Source organism: Giraffa tippelskirchi, chromosome 4 (assembly GCF_054371585.1).
Source record: "Giraffa tippelskirchi isolate mGirTip1 chromosome 4, T2T-mGirTip1v1.2.pri, whole genome shotgun sequence".
Lineage (NCBI taxonomy): Eukaryota > Metazoa > Chordata > Mammalia > Artiodactyla > Giraffidae > Giraffa > Giraffa tippelskirchi.
Window position 1 is genome coordinate 199651284 of NC_137278.1, and position 15088 is coordinate 199666371.

At 50.0% G+C, this 15088-nt stretch overlaps 1 protein-coding gene across 2 annotated transcripts in view; it reads right to left on the minus strand.

The window, feature by feature from the left end:
• TEAD4 (TEA domain transcription factor 4) overlaps positions 1-15088 on the minus strand; it is a 67317-nt gene that overhangs the window by 35111 nt on the left and 17118 nt on the right. For both annotated transcript variants that reach the window (XM_081593907.1, XM_081593908.1), the window contains exon 2: positions 1982-2236. In XM_081593907.1, coding sequence (XP_081450033.1) covers positions 1982-2236 — 255 coding nt within the window. The remainder of the gene's footprint in view (positions 1-1981; positions 2237-15088) is intronic.

Here is a 15088-nt window from a genome sequence, read left to right on the forward strand (position 1 = left end):
ATCCCCTGGAGGAGGAGATGAAAACCCACTCCAGTGTTCTTGCCTGGGAAATCCCATGGGCAGAGGAGTCTGGTGGGCTACAGTCCATGGGGTCATATAGAGTCAGACACGACTGGGCACCTATTGGATTAAGGTGGGCCCCCGATGACTGGTGTCCTGATAAGAGGAGGACACACAGAGACTTGGAGAGGACAGCCATGTGACAACAGGGTCAGAGACAGGAGTGATGTGGCCACAAGCCAAGAGCACCAGGGCTGCCAGCTGCCACCAGAAGCCAGGCGGGAGGCATAGAACACATCCAATCCCACCGACCCCCTTGAGTTCAGACTTTTGGCCTCCTGATTCTGCAGAGGATACATTTCTTTGTCTAAGACACCCCTTAAATTTGTGGCAATTTCTTACAGCAGGCCTAGGAGATGAGTTGGGTCAGCCCCCAGGGGTCCCTCACAGCTGACAAAGCATCTGTACTGGGGAAGGGGCATCTGGCTTGGAGCGATCTCATTGGGGGCAGGAGGTGACCCAGGGAGCGACCGAGGGAGCAGCACCCTGAAGCACCTCCTTTTCTGGGAATCACAGCACGGGAGCTGGAAGGCTTCTGTCAGTCACAGAGACTCCCCTCGCCTGCCCAAGACCCATGTCTCAAGCTGGGGGTCCTGGGGGACTTTCCAATGGCTGAGCTGAGCCTCCCAACAGCTGTTACTGTTCACTTTGCTTCCTCAAACCCTTCCTTCAAGGCTATGGCTTTCCCAGTAGTCATGTATGGATGTGACAGTTGGACTATAAAGAAAGCTGAGCGCCAAAGAATGATGCTTTTGAACTGTGGTGTTGGAGAAGACTCTTGAGAGTCCCTTGGACTGAAGGAGATCCAACCAGTCCATCCTAAAGGAGATCAGTCCTAGGTGTTCATTGGAAGGACTGATGTTGAAGCTGAAACTCCAATACTTGAGCCACCTGATGCGAAGATCTGACTCATTTGAAAAGACTCTGATTCTGGGAAAGATTGAAGGTGGGAGGAGAGGGGACAACAGAGGATGAGATGGTTGGATGGCATCACTGATTCAATGGACATGAGTTTGAGCAAGCTCCAGGAGTTGGTGATGGACAAGGAGGCCTGGTGTGCTGCAGTCCATGGGGTCGCAAAGAGTCGGACAAGACTAAGCAACTGAACTGAACTGAACTTGCTTCCCCGGATACCATATCTTCCACCCAAAAGTCAACACAGAGCCTGGATGGGAGCAGAGTCTGGGGAGAATGGATACATGTATATGTACGGCTGAGTCACTCTGCTGTGTACTGAAACCATCAAACAGTATTAATCGGCTATACGCCAATCTGACATGAAAAGTTTAAAAAACAAAACACAGTCACAGAAGTCAACACAGCCCCAGGCGAATGGCTCAGTCCACCGGCTGCTGGACACTGAGCGTGTTCCCAATCTTAATGGCTCAGGAAGACCTAGCCTTCCCTGATCATGGTCCTCTTTGGGGACACTCCATCCTCCCTGTGTACGGCTACATGTATGCCCACCCCCGCCACCGAGCAGGGCGTAGATCTGCCCCACCCCACCTGGTACACAACAGACTCCTGCCTGGGGCAGGGGGGAGGAAGGGAGAGGATGAGCAAGGACATCTTCCTAACACCCTTCACAGTCAAGGTGGGAAGCTGGGAGAAGATCAGGCATTTGCCTGGGGGACGACTGGAGGGATTTTCCCAGCCTGCCCTGGGGGGATGTTCTGCCACTTTTCCAAGTCTTCCCCTACCACCTTCTTACCAACCTCCACATCCATCCAAGGGCATCTCCTCCAAGATCCTTCCATCCCTTAGGAGTCCAGGACAGAATAAAGCAGCATCCACCTGGGAGAAGTCCCAGGAAGTCACACCCCTCCATCACTTATCGGGAACCTGGTTGCTATGCTGAAACTATTTCCGGGACTGGACCCTGAACAGGGCTACGGTTACCCAGACCCAACAGCCTCCTTACCATACATCTTGCCTTCGTCTGACAGGATGATCTTGCGCCGACCGCAGGGCGGGTAGATGGCCAGGGCCTCCTGGAAGCTCTGTTCAATGTCAGGGCTCCACACGCCCTCCGCGTCATTGTCGATGGGCTTGTCCAAGGCCTGGCTGCCCCCAGAGACGTTGCTCCCCTCGGGGGAGTTGGGAGAGCCCCACTCGTTGGAGGTAATGGTGCCGGCCTTGCCCTCCAAGGCTCCGCTTGGAGGAGCGCCCGTTGGACCTGTTTGAGCAGAAACCACGACATCAGTGGACGAATGTGTGGTGGCGTGGGGCGGGGCACCCAGGGCACCCTGGGTGCTCCTCCTTTCTTGCCCATCACAAGGGACCCCAGGAAACAGAATGAGGTGGAAGGTCTGGGGGGTCAAGGGCAGGTCATCTTTAGTCCATCGACCTCAGCTTCCCACCCTGTGAGAGCTCAACGACTGGGCCCTGATTGTGGCTCTAAGACCCAAGATGGCACTGAGAAGTCAAAAGTGAGGACCAAGTACCAGGGTTGTTCTATGTTAAACCACAAAGGAGCAAAAGAATGCAAAATATTGTGCACTGCTGGTGAGAACATAAAGTGGTACAACAGCTGGGGAAAACAGTATGGATGTCCCTAAAAAAATTGGACTACCATATGATTCAGCAATTCCACTTCTGCATATACATCTAAAAGAACTGAAAGCGATGTCTCAAAGACATGAGTGTACACCCATGTTCATAGCAGCATTATTCACAGTAGCCAAGAGATAGAAGCAACCCAAGTGTCCATGGATGGATGAATGGATAAGCAGAACGTGGTGTCTATATATTATACAGTAGAGTATTATTCAGTCTTAAAAAGGAAAAAAATTCTGACACATGCTGTAACATGGATGAACCTTGACACTTTATCCTAAGTGATGTAAGCCAGTCACTAAATACAAATACACTGTGATTCCACTTTTATGACGTCTGAGAGCAACCAAAGTCACAGAGACAGACAGTAGAATGGTGGTCAGCCAGGGCTGGAGCAGGGAGGAGGCAGGGAATTGCTAGATACAGAGTTTCCATTTTGCAAGATGAAAAAGTTCCAGAGATCTGCTGCTGCACAACAATATGAATATACATATTTTGTTCCTGGTTTTAAGTTTACTTTTTATTTTTTAAAAAATTGTATGGAAGTACAGTTGATTTACAACATTGTGTTAGTTTCAGGTGTACAGCCAAGTGATTCAGTTATACATATATCCACTTATGAATACACTTTGACATGACTCAACTGTACCCTTCAAAATGGTTAAGATGATTAATCTTATGTGTCTTTTTAACCACAATTAAAATATGAAATTAAAAGAAGCATGCAAAATAAAATGCAGGTCACCATTCTCCTACTTCATCCCAGCTCAGGCTGTTTTTAGAGGAAGAGTCTAACCCTGGCAGATTCTCAGGTGTTAGGGCTTCCCTGGTAGCAGTTGGTAAAGAATCCGCCTGCAGTGCAGGAGACCCAGGTTTGATCCCTGGGTTGGGAAGATCCCCTGGAGAAGGAAATGGCAACCCACTCCAGTATTGCCTGGGAAGTCCCATAGACAGAGGACCCTGGTGGGTTACAGTCCATGGGGTCACAAAGAGTCAAACACGACTTAGTGACTAAACATTAACAACAACAGCAGCACATACTAATAATCTTAAGGCAGTTTTTGGATTATAAAAACCAGGTGGGCACCATTTACCTCCCAAAGCCCTCTGGAGCCCCCAGCATCCCATCTCTCCCAGCCACCAAGCAACTCTGCAAAGGGTTGCCCATTGCACATGTCAGCCCCTCCCTTCCCCCTCATTAACCATCAGGAGCAGTGTGATCCAGCAGCTCAAACCCAGAGCCAGAACACCTGAGTTCCCACCCACTACTATCCAAGACTCTCTGAGATAAGACCTCCCAGAGCATCCCTCCTCCCTTTCTCTTTCTTCCCCAGGCTTATTAGAGGCACCACTGTTCACAAAGAGGTGGGCATGAAGGTGAGCGTGGTCAAGGTCACAGCAGAGGAAAAGGAGGAGCTGAGTGGGGGGCAGCACCTCCTGGGAGGGGTGGAGGGTCTAAGGAGCTTGGCCTGACTGCTGGCACGGACAGGCAGTCGGAAGGAGCGTAGAACCACTGAAATTCAAGGCAGGAACCCCAGCGGAAACCTAACCCAATCCCTTCAGTTTGAGGATAGGGACCTTGAGACCAGGGAGGCCTAGGGACACGCCAGAGGTCATGGAGCCAATCACTAGTGCAGCCGACTCTCGATCTCCGCCCCCCAGGGTCCCAGGTCTTTCAGCATAACAAACTTACATCGACCTCCTCTCTGTGGCTGTTAAAATAAGTTTTCCAATACTTTGGCCACCTCATGCGAAGGGTTGACTCATTGGAAAAGACCTTAATGCTGGGTAGGATTGGGGGCAGGAGGAGAAGGGGACGACAGAGGATGAGATGGCTGGATGGCATCACCGACTCGATGGACATGGGTTTGGGTAGACTCCGGGAGTTGGTGATGGACAGAGAGGCCTGGCGTGCTGCAATTCATGGGGTTGCAAAGAGTCGGACACGACTGAGCGACTGAATTGAACTGAACTGAACTGACAGCCACTATGGAGAACAGTATGGAGGGTCCTTAAAAAACAAAAACTAGACCTACCATATGACCCAGTGATCCCACTCCTGGGCATCTACCCAGAAAAAAACCATAATTCAAAAAGATACATGCATCCCAATGTTCACTGCAGCACTATTTACAACAGTCAGGACAGGCAAGCAAACTAAGCATCCATCAGCCAAGGAATGGATAAAGAAGATGTGGTACATATATGCAACAGAGTATTACTCAGCCATAAAAAGAATGAAATTGTGTCATTTGCAGAGATGTGGTTGGACCTAGAGACTCTCATACAGAGTGAAGTCAGTCAGAAAGAGAAAAACAAATATCGTATATTAATGCATATATGTGGAATCTAGAAAAATGGTATAGATGATCTGATGTGCAAAGCAGAAATAGAGAAGAGACACAGACATAGAGAACAACCATATGGGACACCAAAGGGAAAAGGGGGTGTGGGGGATGAATTGGGAGATTGGGATTGACATATATTGATAATACATATAAAATAGGACGTACTGTATAGAACAGGGAACTCTACTCAGTGCCCCGTGGTGCCTTAAATGAGAAGGAAGTCCAAAACAGAGGGAATATGTGTATATGTATGGTTGACTCACTTTGCTGTGCAGCAGAACCTGACACAGTGTTAGAAAGCAACTGTACTCCAAGTTTTTTTTTAAAAAGTTTTCCTCAAAGTGTGTCTGACTGAGGGTGTCACAATAATAGTGGAATGGGTTGCCATTTCCTCCTCCAGGGGATCTTCCTGACCCAGGGATCAAACTCACTTCTTCTATGTCTCCTGCATTGGCAGGTGGATTCTTTACTCCTGAGCCATCAGGGAAGCCCACTAATGAAGCCACTGAGTTTTAGTGGCCACACCTATGAGACTTTACACCAGAGACATGCAGGGTGATTGTAACTCAATCCTTAGAGAAAAGGTAGACTATTCATAAAATACGACGTGGAAGATGGTCTGTCTTGGCCTAAGCCCTAGGTATAAAAAAGAATCATCTTTCCTCAGAATTTGCAGCCAAAGTTCTGCCCTTAAGTGGATTTGAGATCTGAACTTTGTATACAGGAAGCCCCAGTCAATTCACAAAAATAAACAGTGACCCCAGGCAAATAATCTCTGAGTAGACGATCTTAACTCAGACTGCTGAGACCCAGAGCCTTGCTAAAGAATCTCAAAATCCAAAATGACAAATATAAGGGGAAATGATCTCAGAGCTTCTGAGTACAGTGATCATGTGAAGAGGTGGGGAGAAGGGCTGCCCACAGAAAGGGCATGGAAGCTTGCTTCCTTCCCCAAGCCACGTCATGCGCATCTCTTGCATCTGCTGTTCCTGAGTTACATCCTTTTATAGCAAACTGGTAGGCTGCTAAGTGAAAGGTTTCTCCGAGTTCTGAGAACCACACTAGCAAGTGAATTGAACCCAAGGAAGTGGGGGTCCCTGGAACCTCCAATCTACCTATGTGTGCATGCTCAGTTGCTTCAGTCATGTCCGTCTCTTTGCGACCCCATGGACTGTAGCCCACTAGGCTCCTCTGTCCATGGAATTCTCCAGGCAAGAATATTGGAGTGCATTGCCATGCCCTCCTCCGGGGGATCTTCCCAACCCAGGGATCAAACCCGCGTTTCCTGAATCTCCTGCATCGCAGGTGGATTCTTTACCACTGAGCCACCAGGGAAGCTCCCCAGTCTGTCTATAGTTGATGATAACCTGAACTTGCAGGGTGAGGGCTGTCTTTTGGGACTGAGGCTTTAACCTGTAGGATACCATGCTATTTCCAGGTAGATAATGCTAGAACTGAGTTGAATTGTAGGGTACTCAGCAGGTGTCAAACACTTGCTGGCTGGTGAGGGGAAAAACAACCAGTCACTGATTGGACTTGGTGACTAGAACTTCTAATGATTAAACACTGAAAGTATTACATTTAAAGTCAGAAATAAGATAAAGAATGCTCACTTTCAACACTGAACACTCAACACTATAACAGAAGTCCTAGCCAACACAGTAGAACCAAAGAGCTCTGCAGTTGGAAAGGAAGAAGTAAAATTGTCACTATGCTTAGGAATTATGATAGAAGATTGAAAAGAAACAAATCATAAAAAAAGCTTCTGAGTTCAACAAGACCAACATAACAAAATCAATTCCATTTTTATGCCAGAAATAAGATATTTGATAACACAATTTTTTTAAATACCCTGTTTAGATACAAAGTCATAATTTATCTAGTAGTGATAAATCCAACAAAGGAGGAGATCTTTACAGAGAAAATGGTAACTGTTTTAAAAGATATCATTTCTGCATGAGACGGGCTGCTCAGGGCCGGTGCACTGGGATGACCCTGAGAGATGGGATGGGGAGGGAGGTGGGAGGGGGGTTCAGGATGGGGGACACATGTACACCCATGGCTGATTTATGTCAGTGTATGGCAAAAACCACTACAATGATGTAAAGTAATTAGCCTTCAATTAAAATAAATAAATTAATTTTTTAAAAAATAAAAGACATCATTTCTAAATAAATGGATAAGAACATATGTGCTCATGGAAAACAGTATTGCCAAGAGGTTGAATCTCTCCGGATAAATTGTAAATTCAATGAAAGTATGACTAAAATCCCTCAAGGTTTTCCACAAACTTGAGTTGATTTTCAAGACACATGGAAGCCCAAGACAGTTCTCGAGTCATCTAACCTACTGCCATCACCTTGGGTTAGACCTTCCCATCCAAACCCGAATCTTCCTGAGTTCTGGCTGCAGAGCAACTACCATACCGATCACCAGACATCTCCGAAGCTCTTCGCTCTCAACGCGTCCAAAGTCACAAGGCTTGAGACTGAATCCCGCTGCTCCTCTGTCTCTCAGGAGACGACTCCACCATCCGCCCAGAGGCCAGCAGCCAAGGAGTGCGCTTCGACTCCCCCTCTCATCTCCCATCAGCAGCTAGCGACCGCGTCCTGACTTTCTCTCCTGAGCCCTACCCCGAAGCTTCAGCTTCGCCAGTGCTCACCTGGACAACTGGGCCAGTCCAATCCGGCCTCCATCATCTTTTCATTGCAGCTTCTACAGAACACATCTGATCATGTGACTCCTCCACTTAAAATCTTTCCCAGGCTCTTAGATAATGGGATTTTGCAGGGCCTTTCACCCGCTGATTCTGGCTCTCCGTCCACACCATCCTCCGTCCTCCCTCTTCTTTGCATCCACCCCAAGCCCCAAATGACACCCCAACATGCCAAGCTCTCCCCCTGCACAGGGGCCAAGCTGCCTGTGACCTTCCTCCCCATCCTCGCCTTTTCATCCGGCCAACTCTCACCCATCCTTAAGGTCCAGCTAAAATCTTTCTTCATTTTTCATTTTTGTTACTGAAGTATCCTTGATTTACAATACTGTGTCAGTGTCAAGGGTACTGTCGTTGCAGCCAAACTATCACTTCCCCTGGGAGGATGGTCCCAGATCAGTCTCTGTGCTCTGGGCACCCTCAGCCCCGGCTCCCAGGGGCGACAGCTCCCCCTCAACACACCGCAGCCCCCTAGAGGGCAGGGCTCGTCATCTTTCCCTACTAAATCTTCCACACCCTGCACATGCTGGAGCACAGAAGAACGAGCACATGAATGGCTATTTGGTGAGTGTTTGTGGGTTAATGATTTCTCTGTAGGGAGGAAAGATGCAAGGTTCTGTGTTTAGTGTCAAGAAACAAGAGAATCTCAGCAACTGACTGCCTGGGTACGCCCAAGGGAGGGCTTGAGTCCTGTGTATGTAAATCCCTTTGGGGTTTATCCTGGAGGCTGAAAAATGAAAGGATAACGCCTGGGAATCAAGAGAGTCCCAGGATCTGGCTCCTTTTCGACAAGCCACTATGACCATGGGCAAGTCCCTCTGTTTCCCTGGGCCTCAGCCAGCTCACCTGTGAACTATGTGGGCAGCTCCTCCCTGCCCCAGCAGAGCCTGTGGCTCTCAGCCTAATCCCCAGTCTCCAAAGGAAAGAGAAAGTGTCAGTCACTCAGTCATGTCTGACTCTGCAACCCCGTGGACTGGGGCCCACCAGGCTCCTCTGTTTGTGGGATTTTCCAGGCAAGAATACTGGAGTGGGTTGCCATTTCCTTCTTCAGGGGATCTTCCCAACCCAGGGATCAAACCCAGGCCTCCTGCATGGCAGGCAGACTCTTTACCAACTGAACCACCAGGGAAGCCCAGATTCATTATTAGAAAGATCTCAATAAAAGCTATAAGTTCCCAGTTCTTTGGAAAAGTTCTGAGTAACTGGCATCAGTGGTCCCTAGGAGGGAGCCAGAGTTTGGCTTGGGTGGCGTGGGGGCAGAACTGGAGGCCTCCGGGTCAGGCCCTGGGGCCAAGTCAGGGATTATTTTTGTTCCTCTGCTGGTGGCACCTGGCCCGGGCTTAACGAGGCCATCTGTCCCCTCCAGCTCTTCCTGGCAGGCCCCCGAGGGTCTCTGGGGAGCGCTGAGGGAGGGGCAGGGGGACCCTTCTCCCAGATGCTGCTGGCTCACCCAACTCCACACCCTTCAAGCAGAGAGCAGAGGCCGTGTGGGAGCTCTGTCACAGCCGTGGGCTGGGACAGGGGGAGAGGCCAGGCAGCCGGCCTTGTGGGCCAGGAACAGCAGGCCACACAGGGCTAGGAGCAGCTCCATTTTGGTAACAGATCCCAGGCCCAGGACCTCGGGTGACCCGCTGCCCTGCTCTCCCCAAGGCAGACCCAGTGCAGGGCCTCGGCAGACCTGCCTCGCGGGGCAGCGTCTGGGGCCACCTCCCAGCTCCCAGCTCGGAGAAGGAAGGACCTGGGGACCACAGTCCCTGCTCTCCCAAGAGCACACGTGACATCAAGAAATGTTGGGGCACCCTCCTGTCATCTCCTAACTTTCTGGCCTCCAGGGCACTTGCTGTGTTTAGTGTTCAACCCCAGGAGAAAAACCAGGCATAGCCAGGAGACATGACCCCTTAGATATTCACATTATTAACTAGCTAGTTTAATTATTATTGGGGCTTCCCAGGTGGCTCAATGGTAAAGAATCCGCCTGCCGAGCAGGAGACGCAGGTTGGATCCCTGGGTCAGGAAGATCCCCTGGAGAAGGGAATGGCAATTCACTCTAGTATTCTTGCCTGGAGAATCCCATGGACAGAGGAGCCTGGCATGCTGCAGTCCATGGGGTTGCAAAGAGAATCAGACACGACTAAGCGACTGAAGAACAACAACAGCCATCCTGCCCCCAGATTAGAAGTGATGGAGATGGAAATTCAGGAAGTTCATAGGACTTGCCTGGCACCTCCCTGAAAGTTAAGGAGAGACCGCTAGGGCCTGGGATTCCTTCCCAGTCATGCGGACAGGAGCTCTGGGATCCAGGCTAAAGGTTGCAGCCACACAGGACCCTCAGGTGGGGTCTGACGTCCTGCCCACCGATGCCTCAGTTCTCACGCTGCTGCTCCTCTCCTGGGGGCCTCTAGACGAACCACCTCTTGCATCCCAGTGACTCCTAACTGAGAAGCTGGGAGGAGAAGAAAATGTGGGGTTTCCTTCCAGAAACCACTCCCAATCTTCCAGATACAGGAGGCCCAGGTGTAAAGATATAGGAGATGGGGGAGTTGTTCCTATTGCTGTATAGTCTCTCAGTCGTGTCCGAGTCTTTGCGACCCCGTGGACTGCAGCACGCCAGGCTTCCCTATCACCAACTCCCAGAGTTTGCTCAAGTTCATGTCCATTGAGTCAGTGATGCCATCCAACCATCTCATCTTCTGCCGCCCTCTTCTCCTCCTGCCCTCAATCTTTCCCAGCATCAGGGTCTTTTCCAATGAATAGATAAGGTCTATTTCGCATCAGGTGGCCAAAGTATTGGAGCTTCAGTTTCAGCATCAGTCCTTCCAATGACTATTCAGGGTTGATTTCCTTTAGGATTGATTGAGGTTGACTAAAGTAATCTAGGGGTGGGGTGGCAGGTCCTCTCCACCTCAACCCCAAACAGGGATCCTTCTTCAAGCTGAAGGACTTGTCTGCGAGGCCCGGTTATCAGAGCATTCATATGTGCTTCAGTAGTGTCCGGCTCTTTGTGACCGCATGGATTCTAGCCCACCAAGCTCCTCTATCCATGGGATTCCCCAGGCAAGAATACTGAAGTGGGTTGCTATGCCCACTCCAGGGGAACTTCCTGACCCAGGGATTGAACCTGCATCTCTTATGTCTCCTGCATTGGTAAGCAGGTTCTTTACCACTAGCGCCACCTGGTAATTCTGGTTATCAGGGCAGGTGGGGTCACGTCTCTGAACCCCAGGTGCTTTGCCCGACCTGACTCAGTTGTTACAGAACCCACAGAACATCATGTTGGATGGAATGCGATGTTTTCCATTCAACAGACATCAGGACTGGGACAAAAATGGCTCTCCCATCATTACCCTGGCTACTGCCACCAGACTAGGCTCTAGAGATTGGACCCAAGGGTATGAGGACCACAAAGTCCTGCACACACTGAAGCAGGTAGAGACTCCGGTGGGCCAGGCTGGGGTGAGGGGTGGTCATCTCGGAGGCTTTGCTGCTCTGATCTCATTCCTGAAACTAGATCTGAAAGGGAATTCAGGACCAGTGGGCTCCAGCCTTCCTCCAGCCCCGCCCACTCTTTCTTCCAGCTCCTGGTATCCTCACCGTCTCCAAATTCACACACATTACTTTCCAGAGGCCAGACCTCTGTCCAGACATCTGTCCAGACATCAGTCCATCTACAAATATCTACTGAGGGTGTAGAGAATGGGTGAGGTCAGTAAACGGGCACAAAACAGTTAACCTCTAAGAATAAGCAGGTCTGAGGTCTAATGTCTAATGTCTCACACGGTGACTGCAGCTGCTGGCCCTGGATTGTACAACTGAAATCTGCTAAGAGAGTAGCGCTTAAATCTTCTCCCACACAAGAGAAAACAATGTGAGCTAAGAGATGTGTTAACAAACCAGATGGAGGGGACCCTTTCGCAATGTACACGTACATTAAATCACCAGATGTGCGCTTGAAGTCTCTTACATCTCCAGATGTCAATTATGTCTCAATAAATCCCTGGTGATTCAGATGGTAACAAACCCGCTTGCAAGGCAGGCGGCATGGGTTCGATCCCTGGGGTTGGGAAGATCCCCTGGAGAAGGGAATGGCTACTCACTCCAGTATTCTTGCCTGGAGAATCCCATAGACAGAGGAGCCTGGCAGGTTACAGTCCATGGGGTCAAAAAGAATTGGACACAGGAGAAGGCAATGGCAGCCCACTCCAGTGCTCTTGCCAGGAAAATCCCATGGACGGAGGAGCCTGGTAGGCTGCAGTCCATGGGGTCGCTAAGAGTCAGATACGACTGAGCGACTTCACTTTCACTTTTCCCTTTCATGCACTGGAGAAGGAAATGGCAACCCACTCCAGTATTCTTGCCTGGAGAATCCCAGGGACAGGGGAGCCTGCTGGGCTGCCGTCTATGGGGTCGCACAGAGTCGGATACGACTGAAGCGACTTAGCAGCAGCAGCAGCAGAGCAACTAAGCACACATGCAAAGTTGAAATTACCTACTGGATGCCAGGCTTGAAGTCCAAGGTTACTAGGACACGGTCCTGCCCTCTACTTCCTTCAGTCTATGGGTCCAGGGGTCCCTGTGACAGTGCAAGTACAGTCATCCTTTATTATTCATAGATTTCCATGTTTGCAGACTCGCCCATTCACTAGAATCTATAATCCAGGTCAACACTGGTGGTGCTTCCGGGTCACTTGGATGCATCCCTGAGCTGTGAGACCATCACCCTCGGTCCAGCTGAGGTCCAGTGAGGCTGCCCTGCCTTCCAGTTTCAGCTCAGACCCCAAACAAGCATCCTTTCCTCAGTCTATTTAGTGCCACAACTTTGACATTTCTGTCTTTTTTGTTGTTGATCTCACTGTTTAAAACAGCACCCAAGTGAAGTGCTGGGGGGTTGCCTGGTGACCCCAAGTGCAAGAAGGTCGCGACATGCCTTACAGAGAAAAATCCATGCATTAGATAAACCCTGTCCAGGCGTGAGCAATGGCGCAGTTGGCCGTGAGTTCAATGTTAATGAATCAACAGTCTATAATAAATTATGTGTCTCTGGACAGAAACACAGATAAAACAAGGTTACGAATTAAACAGATGACAAAAATGTTGCAACCAGGGACTCACAGGACCCTAACCCATGTCTGCCCTTGGAACTCTGGCTCTGTACCTGCTAATTCATGTTCCCAGTGACTCTATGGAAGTCAGGAATGACAAGAATCCAGTGTACCTGGGAGAGTAACAAGGTAAGACATTACAGGTAAACATCTCAGGCAGAGGGGAGGATTCTAACAGGCGCCAAGATCAAGGCCCTGGGAAAACCAAAGTTGGTGGAGAAAAATGTGCCCAAAGGCCCCAAGACAGCCAAAAGGTGGAGACAACCCAAATGTCCACCATGAGATGAAGGGATAAACGAAAGGTCATCTATCCATACAGTGAATTATATTATTCAGCTTTAAAAAGGAAATTTTTTAAAAAGATGGGGGGCAGGAGGAGGGGAGTTCTCTGGTGTTCCAGTCGATAGGACTCGGCACTTTGACTGCTGGGGCCCAGTTTCAATCCCTGGTCAGGGAACAAAGAGCCCACAAGCCACATGGCATGGCCAAAATAAATTTTTTAATTAAAAAAAAATAAAAAGGAATGAAATTCTGACACATGCTACAACATGAAAGAACATGAGGACATTATGCTAAGTGAAATGTCAGACACAAAAGCACTAATATTCTCTGATTCCACTTACATGAAACACCTAAAACAGGCAAGTCCGTGGAGACAGAAAGTAGAAGACAGGTTATGAGGGGCTTGGGGTGGGGGGAAGTTAGGATTTAAAGGGGACAGAGTTTCCGTTTGGCATGCTGAAAAAGTCTGAAGATGGAGGCTGATGGTAACACAAGATAATGCTACTGAACTAACTGTACCCTTAACAATGGTTCAGTTCAGTCACTCAGTCATGTCCGACTCTTTGCGACCCCATGAACCACAGCACGCCAGGTCTCCCTGTCCATCACCAACTCCCGGAGTCCACCCAAACCCATGTCCATTGAGTTGGTGATGCCATCCAACCGTCTCATCCTCTGTCGCCCCCTTCTCCTCCTGCCCTCAATCTTTCCCAGCATCAGGGTCTTTTCAAATGAGTCAGCTTTTCGCATCAGGTGGCCAATGGTATGGTACATTTCATGTTGTGTGTATTCTACCACACTTTTTAAAAATAAGCAATGGCAACCCACTCCAGTATTCTTGCCTGGAGAATCCTATGGATAGAGGAGCCTGGCGGGCTACAGTCCATGGGGTTGCAAAGAGTCAAACACGACTTGGTGACTAAACAACACCACCACCAGGAGATAGAAGGGAAAAAAGATGCAGATGGAGAAGGGAGAAAAAGGGTCACTCCAGAAGTCCAGGCCCCACCGTACAGGAGAGAAAGAAAGCTGCCTCTTCATAACCAGAAATGAAGAGAAAAGGCAGGCACTCCCCCAGTATGGAAGGAAGGAGCAGAGATGGGCTGGGCAGGGCACCCCGTTGGACAGAAGTGACCTCTGTGTGACTCAGAAGCCTAGCCAGAGCTTGCAAGAGGCCAGCAAAGGACCTTTCACAAAAAAACACACAAAACTGGGGGCCATGATGCCCAAACGCCCCCACGATCCCTTTGCACTGGGCAGTACCCCTTCCTCCCCGAATGCACGCAGCTCTGAGGAAGCTGAGCATGAGGCTGTGTGGTCCATCGTGAAGTTCAGAGTCGCAGGATCTGGATTAACGTCTGCTTCTGAGCAGCTCTGCATTCACCTCCTGAAGCTCCTGCATCCTCACCTCGGAAATCCGACCAGACACCCACCCCTTGCAGAGCGGTGACAAGGATGACATGGGATGAACAGCAAAGCCCTGGAGGTTGGCAGGGCCGCCCTTCCCTCTCCTTTCAGTGGGGATGTTGATTGCCTCCCAATTCTTGACAGGACAGGATGGGGAGAGGGTGGAAGGGAAGAAGGCAAAAGAGGAGCAGGCATAGACCTTCCAGTGTGAACACGTGTTGGAACCAAAGTCACGGAGAGCCAGGCTCAGCCAGGAGGGCAGCACCGTGGAGCCCGGGGTCGGAGGCCTGGCTGGGCCTCACACTGACCAGGGGATACCGACCTGGCAAGCCACGACTCTCTGGGGCTACATCCTTGCAAATACACAGCGGAGGCAGTAACGATCGTGAGGACCAGGATGACTCGTATCCACAGACACGGCACCTGGCTGGCTCCAGAGGAATGGTGGATGGATGACGAAGGGGGGGCAAGGACAGTGAGGAGCATCGCCCCTGGACAGTGGGAGGTGAGGAGCAGGAGGGGTGAGGGGCACGGAGAGAGGCAACTGGAGGAGAGGGAAGCAGGCCAGAGGGAGGAGTCAGCAAGGAGGGACAGAGAGGCTCAGAGAAGAAAAGAAAGATGGG